The sequence below is a fragment of the Conger conger genome, chromosome 2 (assembly GCF_963514075.1).
Source record: "Conger conger chromosome 2, fConCon1.1, whole genome shotgun sequence".
Classification (NCBI taxonomy): Eukaryota; Metazoa; Chordata; class Actinopteri; order Anguilliformes; family Congridae; genus Conger; species Conger conger.
Genome location: NC_083761.1, coordinates 14533696 through 14554041, shown reverse-complemented (window position 1 = coordinate 14554041; position 20346 = coordinate 14533696). Strand labels below are relative to the sequence as shown.

The 20346-nt window shown below is 42.2% G+C and overlaps 1 protein-coding gene across 1 annotated transcript in view; it reads right to left on the bottom strand.

Moving 5' to 3' along the window:
- The window catches only part of bicc1b (BicC family RNA binding protein 1b), a 72573-nt gene that overhangs the window by 28872 nt on the left and 23355 nt on the right, over window positions 1-20346 (bottom strand). The window contains exon 4 of the mRNA XM_061232745.1: window positions 9830-9899. Coding sequence (XP_061088729.1) covers window positions 9830-9899 — 70 coding nt within the window. The remainder of the gene's footprint in view (window positions 1-9829; window positions 9900-20346) is intronic.

Genomic DNA, 20346 nt, shown 5'->3' with positions numbered 1-20346 from the left:
ATCAGCGCTATTGCTACTGTTAGCATTGCAACAGGAGAATGTGATGGACTAAGGAGAACCTTGAGGCACTATTTTGAGTTCTGCCCAACTTCTCAATCACAATGACAGATCCCTGGCTGATCTGTTCCAATTAAACTACAGCACCAGGGATAGATTTCAGTGACGAGGCTTTGACAAAATGCTAACGTGCTGATTTACAGACTGCCGTGATAACCACTACAGAAAAATGGCAAGTATTTAATGTGGGTGTAATGTTCCCATTCTCTGTGGCTTCCGAGGACTGCGTGCTGAAGGTTTCTTGGTTTATTCTGGGAAGTGAAGGAAAAGCAATGTCACGCAGACCAAGGCTATTAAACCTGCTCCATCCATCAAAATGGGAATCAGAGAATCGGATATCATCTTCTCCAATTTCCCTGTATTTCAGTAAAGTATTCTGGGCACTTCTTGTAGGCCCAGATATGAATAGGTTGGGGAAGGTTCAGAAACATCCAAAATTGCGATGGTTGCACAGATCGTGACGGAGAATAACAAAGCATGGCTCCTGGTATATAAGTGGGTCTTCATAAGACTCCAACCCCCATAAACCCCCTCTTGAAAAACAGCATGTATTGCTTCCTGTAGGCAGTGCCTGGGAGGAGACGGAGGCTGTGAGCTGTGAGCAATGTGTTGACTCTGTTCTGACACAGCTGGACTACACACCACCCAGGGGGGCCCCTCCCTGCCGCCTGCCTCAGCCCTCACAAACTCTAATTTACACCAATAAGCCAGGGGGTTTAAAAATAGCCGTTTCCCGGGCCTTCTGAAAGTACCTGGAAGTGCCTCTCACTTACAGTACAGCTGTGTTTTAATGTTTAACTGTGATTATACAGAAAAAATAAAACGCGAAACAAACTGGAAAAACGTGTCTGCATCCAGCACGCAAAACCTTCACATGCTAACAAAAAAAGAATACAATAGGAAACAAAGACAACAGTTTTAAATACAAATTTACCATTGACTGGAACACACAAATAAATATTACACATGTACTCAATCAAGCTAATCACGGTTTAGCCTATTCTTGTAAGCCTTCACATCTGCTGTTACGTGTGAACAGAAAAAACACGAAAAGCACACATCTGGCCAAACAAGGGCAGTGAAGCTGATTTATGTACTCTGGGAATGAGAGTTGTGAGAGAGTGTTTCAGTGAGAGTTGTGAGACAGAGGTTCAGTGAGATTTGTGTGACAGAGATTCATTGGCAGTTGTGAGACAGGTTCAGTGAGAGTTGTGAGACAGAGATTCAGTGAGAGTTGTGTGATAGAGGTTCAGTGAGTAGTGAGACGGAGATGAAGTGAGAGTTGTGACAGAGATTCATTGGCAGTTGTGAGACAGAGGTTCAGTGAGTTGTGAGACAGAGATACAGAGATAGTTGTGAGACAGAGGTACAGTGAGTTGTGAGACAGAGATACAGAGATAGTTGTGAGACAGAGATTCAGTGAGAGTTGTGTGACAGAGATTCATTGGCAGTTATGAGCCAAATTCAGTGAGTTGTGAGACAGAGATTTAATGACAGTTGTGTGACAGAGATTCAGTGAGATTTGTGTGACAGAGATTCATTGGCAGTTGTGAGACAGAGGTTCAGTGAGATTTGTGTGACAGCGATTCATTGGCAGTTGTGAGACAGAGGTTCAGTGAGATTTGCGTGACAGAGATTCACTGGCAGTTGTGAGACAGAGGTTTAGTGAAGCGAAGGAGCATTAGCCGTTTCTACAGAGGGCGCTCTGTACGGAATGGAATGCGGTCGCCTGGAAGTGTTTTTCAGCTTCAGCGCCGCTAATGGCCGTGTGTTTTATGGAGGGGCCCACTGTGGATTATGTCATGTGACGCGGCCCGGCCCAGCCACACCACGGCCCTCTGTCCCCGACTGTGGAAAACAAACGTAAACACACACATCCACACTGAATTGCATCACAGTGCAGTGGGACCTGGGCCCTTTTTCAGGAAACAAAGAAGTGCTGCAGCATCGGGAGACCACGGCTGCAGAGTTTCAGGAACGTTTCCAAGCACAGCTGTCGGGAGGGGGGGCACTCACTTCTTGTGCTGAAGCACTGCCATTAGAGGGCGCTGTGCCTCACTTTTTTCCCCCCAGTCTGAGTATGGCAAAATTTACCTACCAAAACTATGCCTCAGAAACATAACACATTTAAAAACACAACTAAATTATATTAGAAGGGTCTAAAACCAAAGCGTGATTTCAAACGTTCCCACAGCTTTCTATGAGTCTGCATACTTTCACATATCAAGTTCCACTACACAATCAATAAAGTATGGCAACCTACATTTTTCATTTCGACCTACATTTTCTTTCTTTTTTTTTTTACAGTATTTGAAATGGGGAAAAAAATGCATTAAATGCACCATTTGAAACTTGTCAGAAAGCTGGCAACTCCAATCCAAATCCAAGACGTGATTTGAATCATTATTCCAGAATGATCAATGTGCTTGGACCGTGAGTCCAACAGAGGCCCAAAGACCCACAACTCAGCTTTGGCTGCTGCTCCCAATCCTGCAGATGTACAACAGCTTTCAAAAACACCGTGGTGTCACGAACGCTGGAAACATTTCTCTGCACGCACCGTGCAGCACTGCTTGGGCAAACACCGCACTTCAAAAAAAAAAAAGGAAAAAAACAGAAACGAAACGTGGCTATTGGGCGAAACGACGATTCATTTCACCCCCAATCAATTCCGCAGCTTCGGAACTTCGGGCCGCGTTCTGGCCGCGTCCTGCGCAAGGCAGGAAACTAATCTGTTTTCCTACGACATACTTTGAATTGTTGCGCAGTCATGAAGAGACATGCAGTGCAGATGTTCTCCATAAAGTTTGGGGACGCGCACGGCTCCTTGGGGGTGCTGCGGAAACCACGATGTTCAGCCTCGTACCGTCTTTTCTTGCGACGGGAACATGGCGGGCATTGAAGTGAGATTGATTAACATGCCGTATGTATCTCTAAAAGAGAACAGCCAGGCTTCCTGCGGCTGTCTATATAAACAGCATTCCTCTGGGGAGCCCCGTGATGTTTATAGCAGTTGTGTTCCCGTAAATGCCGCAGCCTGAACCACACAAATAAAGTTGAGGCCGGGCTTACTACATTTTTTTTACAAGTCCAAGCCATTAATGAAACATGAAACCAAATGATCTCTTTAATTTTATTGTTCTTCCATGACATTATGTGCATTACATAGAATTCGGTTTTCATTGAGTTGTAGAGTATTCAAATTCCCCAGTACAATAACAGAGCAAGATATCCTACAGATTCAAGATTTCGGCATGGTTAAAAGAAACGCATATGCGAAGAATGTTTGGAAACTGAAAGAAAGGTAATTGGCCTTGGAAAAAAACTAAGATTTGTTGTGCTGTTATTCACGCATTGCTGGCTAAGGGGGTGTTAGGATTTGTATACGGAACTGTCCCTGCCTGTGAAGCCATGAGTGAAAATGCTCACTCATCCATTCAGCTCACCAAATCACCTTCTCAAGACCAGTACTGAACCACTGTCATCCATGGCCAGCATTGCATGTTGGGATTCCTGCATCATGGCTTTTTCACATGGCTGAGGGGTTGAGGGTTTCTTAATGGTTCCGGTCAAGAGCAGCCCATCACGTAGGCGATAAGATGTGCCAAGGCCGATCTCCAAATCAAGAGGCTTCTAGAAGACCCGAAGAGTTTTCCCCAATCTGTCTCAATAAGCAATCGCGTGCATTCATTTAATTTTAATCTCACTAAAGCCCACGTCGCATTTGCATAACAAGACTCCCGCTACTGCCGTTTCGGTCAGCACCAGGGACGCACTCTGATCGCGCTTCAAAGGGAACAAATGGATATAAGAGTAAATTATTCAGACGATCATTAGAGGGCTGTTGAGTTTCTGGAGGGGGTGTTAATGGGTGCTCGCGCGGATACTGAAACACTCTTCCGTCTCTTCACCCCGAGGGTCTCCAGCAGCCTTCGCAGCTGCGCGGCTCGCCGAAAAACGCGCATAGCGGCACGTCTGTTGCCATGGAGACGGGCTCATTTTCCCGCCGTACGCGCGGCGACGCAGAGCCGGCGATTTATGCCCTTGGGAACCCGAGGCCACCGACCGGGAAAAATAAAATATATATTTGCGTGCTGACAAAACGCAATAGGCTCAACAAAGGAAAGGGACCTGAAATCCCCCTTCGTGGGGGGGTGGGTCCGAGTCGGGAGCATACCGGCCAGAGCAGCTCCGCTGCCTAGCAGGTCTCCATGGTGACGCGGGCACACACAGCTGCCGCGTCGGAGAGCGAGCGGGGAGAGTGGTCGCGGCGGTGCGGTCCGGCCGGTGTTTCCACAGCTGCCGTCTCGGGGCGCTGGGTTCCCCGGGAGCAGAGACACCGGCGAGAGCCTTAAATCACACCGCCGCCAGGAGAGAGATTTATCGACAGCCCCAAATTGGGCAGGCGAGGAGTGCCGGGGAATTAATGGGGACTAAATGTCAGCCGGTTTATACTGACCAAGGCCGGTACTGGGGGTAAAAGTCAAATGTATTGCCTTTTTTTGTGCGGATGAAATGGAAACTGCACGTCAGTAAACACGAAGTACCGTACTGGTGCTGATCACTGAGAATACACAAGAACGACGTGCATTTAGCAGACATGTTTATCCAGAGCGATGCCAATTCGCTTTCTTTTGCAAAATTCTATCACTTTTTACAGCTCAAATTTTATTTAAGCAATTCAGATGAAGTACCTCCCCCAAGGGCACAACAGCAGCTGCCCAGCTGGGGACCGATCCCATAACCTTTGAGTTATTCGCTATAAAGCTGCATATAGCCTGGCTATGCATTTTCTTAGGACACTAGCTGCTTTCAATTATAACCATCGCATCTCCTGATTCACACCATTATCTGTATTTCAGACTAAAACAAAATAACACCAGGAGCACACAACCTCTCCATTTTCATCTTAGAGAAATTAGCAGAATTGAGACAGACTCTTTTTGTGACCTCTTTGTGATTCTTATGTGACCTTTGCGTCATAACAGCAATAGAAAAATTTATCTCTTGCTATGAAACAGCTATTTTTTCCATTTTTAATCTGTTCCCTGTTTTCAGGGTCTATTTTAAGCTTGTGCTTATGCAGTTTATAGTAAAATACTTGATAACTTCATTTTACCAAATATCACACTGTCTTTCATCTTCTTCCTAATTCCCCATTTGAACATCACAGTCAGAGCACAGTATGGGCAACATTTTTTCCAAAACAAAACCAAACTGAAGCCAATGAAGTGTGATCGGCCCACTGTGGTCAAAGTGAGTGCAACTTCAGGATGAGCTTTGGACAGTTCAAAGACACGATGAAAAAGCCACATACTTGCAGTAGGCAACTGTGTTGATTATGATGCTAGTGTGCCAGTATCACTTTTTTCTGCAGGTAGAACTATCTTCTTTTCTCGAGACTATGCAGTCAATGCTAATTAAGAAGAAGAAGAAAAAAAAAACAAGCATTTAAAAATTCACTGCTGCCAAAATACTTTTCATCATTTCATCCTGGGTAATTCGTTAAATTATCTCACAGCCAAGGATATCTTCAAATAACTGTTGGGTTGAAGTATAAAGAATTGCAAGTCTACTGTACCAGTCCTGAAAAGCAAGCATTGTCGAGTGGTTCTCAAATCATGCCAATTACAAAGTATGTCTGCTGCTGCAAGTAAAGCCACATATACTGCACTGCACTTACTGTACTGCTAAACAGGACATCTGGACATTTGTCAAGCCACCAATGCCCGTGTGGCAATAGAAATGGTAAAAGGGTCATTGAGTACCTTTAACAAATATCATCAGATGTACACCAAACGCCAATATGTACGAATCCTAAAGCTAAAACCAATGCTAATTTTGAACATTACAGGAGCAGTATTGGACATGAAATAGGCCTATTTATTGACATCATCCATGCAAAATGAAATGGTTTAATCTCTTAATGTTAAACGATTGGGGGAAAAAAAAAAGTTCGATATTGCATGGAAATGGGTTCTATCACTCTAGTCTGCGTCATAGAGAACATAGGGCCATGTTTAAATTATGTTTCATAAGCCTAGCATTGTAACACTGTCATATAGTGAATTAAAAGATACAAATACAATACTGTGCATGGTAACCTCATTTAAAACAACAAAGAAGTACACAACTTAAGTACAACTTAAGGGATAGTACACAGTAGCTTGACTCCCTCATCAATTAACAAAATAAAAAGTTTCATCCCAAATAGTGTGAGCGGAGAGTCTACATAAATAACATAATCAGAATAAAATAAGAGGTTCAATCAATCTCTTCATTGTCAAAGATGACAGTATTGACAGCGAGTCCACAGAGCACAATAGCTCCTCTTTAAGGCTGTCTGGGGCCATTTTGCACCTATTCATCCGAGAGCCGGTAAATCGATGCTCTCGCTGGAGGGAGGCCTTGGGAAGGTTTGTTATTGCTCGCCAGGACAGCTGGAGACCTGCACAAATCCAATGAGATTGGGCTCAAAGTCAAATGAATTAAACAGACACGCAGATCAGACAGCGGGGAAGACCACGTCTCCCACGGCTATGCTGCAACACCTTGGATAGCGCTAGAGAGAACGGAATGCATTCTGGGAGATTCACAGCTCCAGATGAGAGCAGATAAATTCGCTGGGTTCACAATGAGCAAATGCATTAAATACAGGGCAATGTCAATGTTTACCCTTTTCCATTTCTCAAAAGAACTTTTCATCCCTTTCTGTGCTTATCTGTCAATTTGGAATGTGTAATTATCTCTGCGAGAGCATTCCAACACAGCACTGCTGTCTCTTAATTCATGAAAGCACATGAATTTTATCGCCGCCTTTGTTTGTGCGTTTGTTCTGTTTGGTACATCAAAACCCAAGAAAAAAATTTCACACACAAAAAAGGAAAACACTCCACCACCTTTCAGCCAATGGTCAGCCATAGCAGGTAAGCCTCCCGAGGTGACACCATGGGCCATAAGGCACTGTACCGAGGAACTCCCAACAACATTTTGATAGCAGTGTTCATCACTGCACCAAGGTGCATAGCTGTACCGCGCTGTGCTAAATGGGAAATTCCAGTTTAGCCTTTTCTAACGTTTTGACAAGAAGGCCTCTGCTGAGGCAGATGATGCCACCTGAGATCCCACGCTAATCTGTCTGGGAAGACATAAAAAAGCTGTAGGTGACGGGATGTATTCCGGCTGGCTGGAACTCGCAGACAGCTCAGCCTGCATCCCTGGGTGCACTGCATTAATGCTCCCCCAATCAAAGACAAGGAGCGAGTCTTATCAGACCCGCGCAGCTATCAGTTAATGGCAAGCGTCTTAGAAGGCTCCTTTGACAGAGCTACTAATGGAAAAACTTTAAATTCTCTCGGGTCGCTCAGACAGGAATAAAAATGATTCACTCTGCACTACTGAGAGGGCAGAGCAAAGGATTTCTGATGCAGTTCAGGGCAAATAACGAAAGAGAAATCTCAAACAACCAGCCATGGGTGCATGCCATTTGAATTGCTATATTTGGAATTAGCTGCTCATTAATATAAAGAAGACTAACGACGCCATTTTACTGTGGTTGCCATTGATAATATAGTAAAAACAAATAATATGGTTTAAAAAAGAAATAAAAAAGACAAAAACAAAACTAAAGTGCATACACCACACCACACCACACATATCTTGTATAATGCATATTACGAATGCAATGGGAAAATCCAGGGTTGTTAACCCTCCAAACAATCAAATACAAATAATATAAAGTTCTCATTTAAATGCAAATTTCCTTACATACAGATATTTTAAAAAGCACACTATATAACATATAAGGCCAAGCATTTGAGATTATGGTCTGGATTCTATCAACATTGGTTAATGTAATTTACAAGTAAAATCAAGTGCCATGTATTTTATTCATGGTTTGACAAGTTAAGAAAACAAATGTGTTTCATTGACAGTCAAAGCTAAGGAGAAAGGCTGATTAAATCCAGGCCTATGGCTTTTCAGTGGCACAGCCATTCAACTGTGCCAATTCCTCAGTAATACACGGTATCTGCCTGAAGTAATCAAGCAGGTATGTAAAGAGATTCAACTGTAGTTGAAGGTTAATTTAAAGGTACAAGAGGTAATTTTGGACTCCTGACAGTCAAGAGAGGAATTGCAGCAATAAACACCCTCAAACCACAAAACTGTTTAGCCCTCCCCCCTTCTCTGTGAACGCGCTGACGTTGAAATGCCATTGGCTGTGGCAATTAGAACCAATTTTCAACCAATGAGCTTGAATTATTGTACAGCTGTACAATGTTTTGGTACAGAGTGTTGGTGCATCAACTGTATATTTTGAAACCAGAATTTAAAGACTATAAACACAGGCAGAGGGTGAGTCAACATATCAGTGAGCCCTTTTCAATGATAGGAAGGGATTTACAATGGTCTTCTAACAATGTTTTAACACAAAAATCTTAAGTATTGTACCTTTAAAACTAGTAAGAGTCCTGGAGTCAAGCTGACAAAGGCATCCAGTAACAGTGAAGCCAGCCAGCCAGCCAGCCAGCCAGCCAAGAGATAGAAATCCCCATGGTTTACAACTGATATACAGTATGTAGTGGAGTCCACACTCCACTGAGCAATGCATGTGTTTTCCATCTTTAATTTGTGGGGATGTTTGGCGAATGCCGTCACAGGATAACTGTGACTCATTATGTAACATTTTTCTCTGTTTAAGTAATGCGGAGGGGTTCCTGCCAATGCACACAACAGTGTGTCGGAATTTAAATAACCTTTGAGCCCACCAATGGCAACCCGATGCACATAGTATTAGTGGTGATCGTGAACTTGTGTAACATTTGAAAGGTGCAGGACACCCACCTGTCAGGTTGCTGCTGTCAGTCTGGGCTGCTCTGTAGCAACCATGAAAGCCCATCCCTGGAGCCCCAAACATTTATTTAAAACAGAGTTTTACTCCAGAGTTTCCCTCAGTAATGAAAATACAATGTTTTGATTATTAGTACGATGGCCACACTTGAAGCCAAACCAGGAATCCACATCCAAACACTGGTACAATTGTTGATTGCTTCCTGCTGAACTCTTACCAATATATTTCAACAATTTTAAACCTCTTTGAGACAATATTCTGGATTTACACAACACAGTACACATTAATCAGGTGTTTTAGGTTAACAGAACTATGCAACTCCACCCACAAACATGTAGGCCCAACAGGTGTGTCTGATCAGCTTTTCTGAACATGAAAGGGCACCTTTAACAGCACTAGGACACACAAAAAAAAAACACACTGAAAGTGTTTGGTTGGACATGATCAATAAATCAGCATGCTTGCTACAATTGGCTTAACTGATCCCCAAAGGCCATTTTCAAAATGGACACTTACTTCCCAGTGATGTACTGCTCATATCTATCCCTCAGAGAAGGATCAAGTGTTCTTTAAGATCTCAAACACAGTAAAGCATGATAAATCACACTAAATATCCTGCACTTACATTACACAGAGGTTAGCTCCAGCACAGCTCTACAGGCAGGAGGGGGGGGGGGGGGACTCCAGTGGAATGAGCACTCGCACACTATACTGTGTACACACACACACACTGAGACAGACACACGTGCTCTCACACATACACATACACATACACAGACACACACACACACACACACACACAGACACTGAGACAGAAGGAGCGTGATGGAGACACACAGACACAAGCATGTGCTCCCACACATGCACGCACACACACACACACAACTCAAACCCAGATGAGAGAAACAGACCCAGGCCTACCTTTTTTAGACTTGGCACCTATCTTCAGTTTGGAAGGCCATGCGATCTGTGTTTTGGTTTCATCCATGACCTGAAAGAAAGACAAAAAACAGCCATTGTTTTTGGATGCAGGACTAAAAGGCTAAAAACTAAAAGGCATGTCTGGATTGACAATTTGGGGACATGTGTGCAATTCAGTTAATGCTCAAAGCTGCCTTTGCTGTAGGCTTCAGTCACACATAGAAATCTAAATATTGAAGCTATAATTAAAGCAGCCCAAATAATTAATCAATCTGCTGTTTTGCGTAGCAGATTCACACAGAGAAAATAATTACACTGTCAGAAACAAAAATGATTTTTTTTTTTTTTTTACCATTGTTTTACCAGTTGCATAGCCGGAAGCGTACTACATCCAGAAATGCAAATGATCGAGTCATTTAATGGAAAAACTGTGCAGCAGTTCAGACACAATGTCAAGATAGTTGCATTTTTTATGGAAAATAAAATATGCAGCACAGTGTACTTTCTATGTCTATCACAATCATGACATTCTGCAAGTAATGAAAAAAAAAAAAAAAAAATACCCAAATTGCTTAATTTGTTATTGAAGTGCAGTTAATGAACTACAATCCACAAACTGCTTAGGCTTAATACTTAATATACACATGGAAGTGAATCAGGAATACTTCATACACTACTTGTATTGCTGTAAGAAAAAGATGAAAAAAGGGAAGCCAAACAAAATGCAAGGAACAGGTCATGTGTGGATCATTTGTACAAATGCATTTGCAGGCAGAGATACAAGTGACTTCATCCAGTTAGATGCAAATGCAGATAAATCGCGCACACACACGTAGACATGCATGCACAAAGCCAAAATCTGAAGCCAGAATTAAGATCTGAATCAGGACACGGTACAGTATTAAAGTCATTTAATTTGCTAAAATATGATGCCTTAAAACTAGGCAAAGAAAATCAGTGGACCCAAACTGCAACAGGCATTTATTTGGCCATAATCAAGGCAAAAATGAAAGCATACTCCGTTTAAACTTGATTGCAGCAGCTGCCCTCTAAGTTTTTCTCAGCATTTAACAAAGTTCCAGCCCTTCAGCTCACATGCACCTTCCAGAGTGCTCAAGGTCCCACTGTGCCCTGTTGACTTTGGAAGGTACACCTGGTATACTAATAAGTCCCTTTCACTAGGAATTTAAAAGGGCTCGTACTCCAAGGGCATACCTCAAAATCAACTCAACGTGCCCAGTATCCCATTACAGCTCCGCTCCAGTCTCCCCTCTCCGTCCAGCATCCGGACTGGGAAAACCAGGCCAGTTCAATGCAGAGTCTGGTACTCTGCACCACACCGAACGCACCATAGCATCAAGTGCACATCAGGCAACCTGCGTACGGTGGTCAAGAACACTACAAAAACACCTCCTCGCGACTGGAATGATTAATTATTCAAAGGCCCCATTACCCAGGGACGTCAAAGGTAATGAGTCCTGAAAAGTGTGTTGAAGCTAGCGAATGAAAGCAGTAAGAACATGGGGGGGAAGGTGCGGTTGTGAACGTGCTACTCTGGGCCCCAGGAATAACGGCGTGTTACACTTTAACGCTACGTGCGTTCTCGACAAAGTCGCAGAGCCGTCTCAACTTACGCTACTTCCGGTTCGCAGACAGGTCCGACCCCGAGAGGCAAACACAGGCCATCTGGTTCGCTTTAGCGCCGGGCTGCCTGCTGTTGTAGAAAGACTTCCCTCCCCGTTTCCGTATTAGCATTAACGTCCTGTGGCAGTGGCGATTTGGCATCACGCACGCTAAAGGGCGTGAGCGTAGCGGGTTAGCGTGCGGGTGGAGAGCTCCACTCTACGCTGAGTGTTGCTGCTTTCCTTCGGAGAGGTACTCCACTTAGTGGAAACCCAGCTGTACAAAATGGCCCACGGTACGCACGACACGTAAACCGTTTCAGCTCATCTCTTTCAGTCCATCTGCATAATGTCCGCCATTATAAATGCACTGTTTACAAATGCATACTTTCATCAAAATGAATGGAAATAAATAAACAGCAATAATAATTATGGCTTTTAAGCTTCTGGAAAGAATCCACAGATGATGACAGCTAATAAATATTTACAACAGAGTAAAATGTGTTCATAATAACATAATATAATTGCGAGCAATGATACAAACACAATTATGCAAAATGGCAAAAAAAAACATATTACCATATTATGAAAACTATACATATTTAACAATTATTCATAAAATAATCTGCTTTTCTGTGATGTAGGAAAAAACAAGCTGGGGAATTTGGTCGACAGAGGGAGCGGGGATTGAGTGCTTAGTTCAGTTATTAGCTTTAGTTCTTTAGTTCTACAATTTCAGCAAATACAGGAAGAGGAAAGAATCTTATTTATACGGACAGCAGATTGCAGCTGTAGCCTTCATTCAAACGACAAGCTTTCCAAAAAGGGCTTTCTTCCAATAACATCATATTGCAGATGACTCAAAATATCAAGGCAGCCATCTGGGAGGTGTTTACAAATGAGACACCCCTTAAAATCTGTCCTGTGATCATGTGATTAGTGAGAACATGATCCTCTCACTAATCAACCATGACTTATCAAGTTGACACCCAATCAACCATGTACAGTATCATAGTCATACTGTATGTGTAATGTTACTACATACATTTAATGTATTTTATAATGTTTTGCTGCACATATGGCACTGTGAAAGTACCAATACAGGGTGATTTCAAGTGATGATATCAATGTTTTGATGAATGTTTTTCTGCTTAGTCTCAAAATCCTTACTCAGGCATATTGATGTAAGCAAGGTACACAACAGGGGCTTATCTGTTTCTACATTTCAGAGCAACCTCGGTTCATAATGACTTAATTAGCCCAATCATAGCCAATGTAATATGTCAGCCTACTCTGGTCTGAAGAGAAAACCAGCATTAGTTTATACCAATTACCAATTGGATTGGTTGGAACAAAACCCAGCATACACACTCGGCATTCAGGACAGGTATACACCACACCATTTTACTTGCACAATGAATTACATGCCATTTCACTGATATCAAGGTCAATCTTCTACAGATTTTGATTGATTGCCATTCCTCTTTCAGAAGTTTGATGGCTCGCAATTGACTTAAATAACTGCCCCCAGCCTATTTCAATAAAGAAAATTTGCCTTGGTTTGCAGCGCGGGGAATGAATGTTGAGGTGTTCATGAGGTTATAAAATAAAGTATTGTCCCAAATTTTGCAGGCCAAGCTTTTTGTTTTAATAGCAAACCTCAAATTCCCATGCACATTGTGTAAACTCACACACTATCACGGATCAACCTGAGAAAATATTCTGCGACAGCGGTGTGTTTAAGCTATGAGAAAACATCAAAGTATTACCATGAACTGTGGCATGCCTGCTTTTATAAAAATCGACATGCTGCACAATGACATTTCCCAGAACTGAAAATGTAGCACATTATTGGGACTACGGTACTTTGCGTGCAGTTTTAAAAGGAATTCATTACTCCCAACAGTACAGGTCTCCTGAGTGAATGGACGTTACTGTTTTCTGTCACTGCGCCTCAATTTCTGACAAAAACAAATGTTTTCATCTGTAAAAAATGCACCAGAGAGCAGCCATTTCTGTGCAGAACATCTAAATCACTCAGTTACCCATGCACAGCTGCTACATACACGGCATCCAGTTAAAACAATCAAACTTGAAAGGTTTAGCCTACAAAATCCCAAACTACACAGTTCCTTTCTGGAAACGGGGATTAAAGAAAAAGTACAGATTTGGACTGGTTTATACTAGTTCTAAAAGCCACAGCAATAAAGAGCTAGTTTGTCCGTACGCGGGATTGGAAGGTCTTTAGCGGTACCTTTAGGGTAGCTGATGCACAGCAGAGCTAACATCTGCATGGCCTGCTGCGTCTCACCTTCTCTTTAGCCAGCGAAGGCTGCTGCTGCTGCTGCCTCAGCAAATAATCTTTAATTCCCAAATGTTCAGCGGTCAACTGCAGTTTTCTCCAAAGATGAACATTTTTGGAGGGCCGCCACAGACCTTCAAGCCATACATTTCGGGGACTGTAGACAGCCGCAAATTTGAATCACATGATTGGGGCTTTAACACAACTGAATGTTCCCCTGGATTTAAAAGTTCATCGCCGATTAGATCAGCGAAAAAACCAACTTACAACTTCACTTGATGATTACATTGGCCAGTCTCCCATTTCTTCGTTCTTCATACCCCCCCTTTATGAGTCTATTCTGTAGTTAGTTGATGCTATTTTTGGTAGCACTATACCCATGCGAACGAGTTTAAAAAAAGAACAGACGTCTTAATGGAAACAGAAGTCCTTTTTTTTTCTTTCTGTTATCAAACAGGCTATAATAGTTGTGCACATTAGGTTATCCTGACCTGAACACATGACACATTCCCATCACTTAAACTATGAACACATCTACAGATTTGTTATTGTTTTTGGTCCCGTGGATCCCCTGAATAGTAGACCTATACAGAGACTACCCTTCTAATTTCACAAGACTTAATTTCCTAAATGTCCCAGCTCACCAAATTCTCATTGAAGCATGACCGCCAGCCAAAATTATGCGTTAGGCCAATTGGGAACTACTGTAATTAGCTGGAATTTATCATTAATCAAAAGCAACACAACTGAAGCTTCATAATGCAAGAACAGCCTTCTCTTCCAGGCTTAGTGCAGCTCCATGTTTCCGGACTGTTCTCCTCCGCTCTACTGCAACTCAATGCTAAGTCAAGAATTAACACTGAATTTCACATTTCTATACTTGTAGCTAGAAGTCCTGTGAGGTGATGTATAGGGTCACTCGTGCAGCCAACCAGCCCCTGATATAACAATATATTTTCACATTGATTCATGAAAATGCCACAATATCCCATTTGCCTTAGACCACAAAGAACCTGGTGATGAAGGTACTGGATCACTAAAAGGCTTCAGCAGGGGGGACCATGTGACCCGGTCCATAGGGCAGTGGATTCTCACAGAACACTGTGCAGTAGGCCCCCGCGTGGCCTATGCATTCATGACACTACCTAGACTGATATCTCTTCTCCATCTGCAAACCACACTGATTACACTCAATCTCAATGAAAGTAAAAACTACATAAACCAGGAAGATGTTTTATAATAATACATTCACTATGATTATTTATGAATGTTCATGCATGAAAAAAAATACAGTCACAATTTAAAGTAATATAATTTCCTATTAACATCTTTTATAACTGATCATTAAAACTGCCGCATGCACCCAGTATAGATAAACTATAAGGATGTCTACATTTAGATGTCTTCATTTACCCTTAATTAAGTTTGAATTAAACTTCCTACACTAAACGTTACACTGAACTCAATTAGGGGTCTACAAATTGAAAGCAACAGTAACTAAGCAACTAATATGGCACCTCTGAGCTCTTCCTACATGTACATATATACTCACCGAGCACTTTATTAGGAACATTTTTACTTTATTACACCTACTTATTCATGTGATTCTCTAATCAGCCAATTGTGTGGCAGCAGTGCAATGTATACGGGTCAGGAACTTCAGTTAAAGTTCACATCAACTATCAGAATGGGGAAAAATGTGATCTAAGTGACTTTGACCATGGAATGATTGTTGGTGGCAGACAGGGTGGTTTGAGTATCTCAGAAACTGCTGATTTCTGAGATCCAGTGAGCAGCAGTTCTGCAGACAGGAACACGTTGGTAATGAGACAGGTCAAAGGAGAATAACCAGACTGGTCAAAGCTCACAGGAAGGTGACCGTAATGCAAATAACCACACATTACAACAGTGGTATATAGAAGAGCATCTATGAACAAATAACGCATCATAACTAAGTGGATAGGCTACAGCAGTATAATAAAAAAGTCTAATAAATACCTAGTAAAATGCTCACTGAGTGTACATTTTCAAAGGATTATCAACGTTCTATTGAGCATCTATAGCTGTGCCCTTATATGGTAACAAAAATGATGAGCTTGAGTCGATTTTGGACATTAGGTTTTTGTAAACATCAGCTGAGGGGCTGCGGATCCTCCAATCATTTGAGGGGAAACTGATCCTTCAAGTCCTCGAGCCTTACTATTTGTGGGTCTTCAGTGTTTTGACCACACCATAGATATGCTAAGAAATTCCCCTTTCTTTTCCAGCATGTAACGTATCCCATACAAAACTTTCCACATAATAACAAGATCTGCCACCGGCAGCTTGTGTGGTGTCTAGCGCTTTCCAAGAGTTTAGTGAATATTGGTTTCTTTCTCTTCCACGGTGTTAAACTTCTGTCAAGAGAGAAGTGCAATGAGGTGTGCGAGACTTGTTTTTGCTTTCTTATTGGTTAAATGTATCCATGGCCTGTCCTCTAAAAATGTGATGCATTGCCCCTACTGAACTACAGTTCCCAGGATTCAGACACGCAACTCAAAAGCAGGTAATTCCAATGAGCATTGAGTAAGCAGCACAATATATAAAAAAATGGGACTAAAAAAAATCAGAAATGGACAGCTAGCTTCTGGCTTTTTGCCCATTCGGCTGTACAAAGCGTCAAGGTCAGTCAGTGGACCACATTATACACAAATACAGGGAGAAGAATTAAAATGCCCTTACAAATGCATTTGAACAAATATATTACAAAAGTAATATTAGAGCATTGTTAAATGAATAACACACATACACAAACACACTGCTGCTGAACCCTTTGGACATCCAGCATGATGACACAGACACAGGGGGTGGAGCTCTCCGGTCCAAACTGAAGAATACAAAAGAGCCTCTCATCTTCTGATACCACCTCTATTTACAGCTGGAGTGGTGGAGAGGAAATGGCTCTAACCAAATCCACAAAGGAAGCTGGGACAAAATAATCTGTTTTTCTGCCTTTCCTATTCTTCTATCTTAGTTCCTAGAAATGCCGATGAGCTTTGAAATGACTCACCCTCCTGTACAAAGTCACAGACACCAGAGGAACCCCCGAAAAACCCGCTGAGTCAACAATGCCTGAATGGAAAGAGAAGCTTAAACAAAAAAACAAGACGACAGACCAGAGAACTTTCGAGTAAAGCGGCCCAGGGGCATTGTGGGTGCCGAACAGCCTTAAATCGCCCTGGATTATGAACAAGAGGTAAGGTATCCCTTCCTGATCCATTAAAGTAAAAGTGAGACATGGCATACAATTCTGAGCCACTAAATACATCTGGGATCCAACGGAATTAAACCGCAAGCCAGAACTGAGTATCTCTGACACACACGGTACTTTCCATCACTCCCAGTAGTCTACAGGCACAACGGATTTGTAGTCCTTCCCTCAACATCACTGCAGTGTTCAGTACTCATACTGTGCAAGCAATGTCACCTGGTCTATGAATAAGCAACCATACATATACAGTTGTGTTCAAAATAATAGCAGTGTGTTTAAAAACGTGAGTAAAGCTCAAAATCCTTATAATAGTTTTTATTTCGATGCATTGGGAACACTGCACATTATATCCTAAATCAAAACATGAAGAAAAATGGGTCCATTTTTTAATTACTTTACAGAAAATGAAGAAAAATGAATATTGGGCTGTTCAAAAAAAATAGCAGTGTCTGCATTTTTCTTTACAAACTCAAATATTTACAGTATAAACTGAAAAATCTTCAGGATTTAGCATTCCTGTGAATCACTAAACTAATATTTAGTTGTATAACCACGGTTTCTGAGGACTGCTTCATATCTGTGTTGCATGGAATCGACCAACTTCTGGCACCTATGAACAGGTATTTCAGCCCAGGATGATTTGACAATTCCTCTGCATTTCTTGGTTTTGCCTCAGAAACAGCATTTTTGATGTCACCCCACAAGTTTTCAATCGGATTAAGGTCCGGGGATTGGGCTGGCCACTCCATAACTTTAATTTAGTTGGTCTGGAACCAAGATGCTGCTCGCTTACTGGTGTGTTTGGGGTCGTTGTCTTGTTGAAACACCCATTCGGCATAAGGCAACATGACCTCTTCAAGTACTTTGATATAGGCAAACTGATCCATGATCCCTTGTATGCGATAAATAGGCCCGACACCATAGTAAGAGAAACATCCCCATATCATGATGCTTGCACCACCATGCTTCACTGTCTTCAGAGTGTACTGTGGCTTGAATTCAGTGTTTGGTGGTCGTCTGACAAACTGCCTGCGTCCCTTGGACCCAAAAAGAACAATCTTACTTTCATCAGTCCACAAAATGTTTCTCCATTTCTCTTTAGGCCAGTTGATGTGTTCTTTGGCAAATTGTATCCTCTTCAGCACGTGTCTTTTTTTTTTTTTACAGTGGGACTTTGCGGGGGCTTCTTGCCGATAGATTAGCTTCACACAGGCGTCTTCTAATTGTCACAGTACTCACCGGTAACTTCAGACTGTCTTTGAGCACCCTGGAGCTGATCATTGGCTGAGTCTTTGCCATTCTGGCTATTCTTCGATCCATTCGAATGGTAGTCTTTCGTTCTCTTCCACGTCTCTCTGGTTTTGCTTTCCATTTTAAAGCATTGGAGATCATTTTAGCTGAGCAGCCTATTATTTTCTGCACTTCTTTATACGTTTTCCCCTCTCCAATCAACGTTTTAATCAAAGTACGCTGTTCTTTTGACCAATGTCTGGAACAACCAATTTTTCTCAGGTTTTCAGAGAGAAATGCATGCAAACATGTGCTGGCTTCATCCTTAAATAAGGGCCACCTGATTCACACCTGTTTTTTCACAGAATGAATGACCTCACTAATTGAACTCCACACTGCTATTATTTTGAACACGCCTCTTTCAATTAATTATGCAATTACACAGACTCAGGAGCTTGTGTATCATGAATGTTGGGTCTGTTGGTTTTCTATGACTCCACTACACCTACTGGTAAATTATTTGCCATGTAGTAATATATTTTCTACCAAAAACAGTGATTGATCTGGTAAGTCATGTTGGACTGCTATTATTTTGAACGCAACTGTATAATAGGGGAGGGAGGCAAAAACTGGTGCAAAGGGAAGTGACAACTTCACACAATGCATGAAAAAACCATTAGGTTTCTCACAAATTAATGTTAGTATTAAGCTATAAATAACTACTTATTTCAAGCAACTGAGCAGCCAGTTACTCTTCACCACAACCTACTGCATATACTTGGCTTTTATCATCAACAAAACAGCTATGTAGTCTTTGAGTTAATCACATTTTATTCCACAGATGATCAGGCAGTTCACATCCACTAATCTTAATGCCATTACATGCCCTTTCTATTAAAATCCTTCAAATAAACATAAACTGATGTTAAGGTACTTTCTTTTTCTCTCAAACGACAAGGTGCGGAATTGTGCTCCAAAGTTAAAGCAGCAGCATACACTGGCTCCAGCTTACAGTCCATCTGTGATCATATTTCTCTTTGGCATTGTTTACAGCACGGTCAGGCCAGGGGATGGGGGAAGAGACAGCAGTGGCCTAACGCTAAAAGAACTCGCTGGGCCTTTCTGTTTGAAATACGGGGACTCAGAGGAGGGGAGACACTGTGTATGTCCAGGCACAGTAAAAGCACAGGAACACACCACCACTCTCAAAATAAGATTCTCACGGTGAGAGCTTGAGGGGAAACAATGCCTCCTCTTGTGCTGCAGACGGTATGTGTGTACGTGTGCATGGGTCAAAAACGCCCCATTGACGCAGAGTTGTTCATTACAGCCATTGACGGATGATAAACAGTGGAGTAAGAGGGGGAGGGAGGGGGGGCACGAGTCATCCACAGCACCAGCAAGCTAACGCTTACGCTAACGCTTACGCTTACGCTAACCAGTGGCCTTCCCAAAGCATCCTCTGCTCCACTGTCTGGAATGCCGCCTTTAATCAGTCAATCTCAAACGCAGGTCCGGCATATTTAAAGCCTGTGCTCTCGTTGTTTTTCCCATGAGTCAACACGACCTCAGAGGTCTGCAATGCGTCCAGGACGTGGGCGAGTGAATGGGGGGGTGGGAGGAGAATGTGATCCAAATAAGTGTTTCCATGAATGCCGGATTCTTCCCAGAAAAAAAATGTAAAAATCCATCCCCATAAACTGACTAGGAGCTGTAATACGAAGAGAAAGCAGAATGAACCTTGTCAGTTTGGCTTTTCAATTTTCCAAACATCACCATAGGAATGACAGCCCTCGCTCTCAGCATCTGCTTGCTTTCCTGCCAGAAGAATACTGCACTTCTTAAGTTAGTCTACGAGGTGATTACGTGGCTTATGCAGCATAGTTTGCCATTTACATGTCCCAAAGATAGAAATTTACCAAAGGCTTACTGCTAAATACAAGAAGGGATGGTAGGAAAGCTTCACACAGCAGTGAAGTACCAGATAAATCACTTTTGCTGGCAATCTACCTCCACCTCTATCAATGTGAAATCAATGAAGAAGGCAAAAAATAGCCAGCTTATTTTTGGGAATGTAATATGAATTATTGTTGTACAACAAACATTACTTATG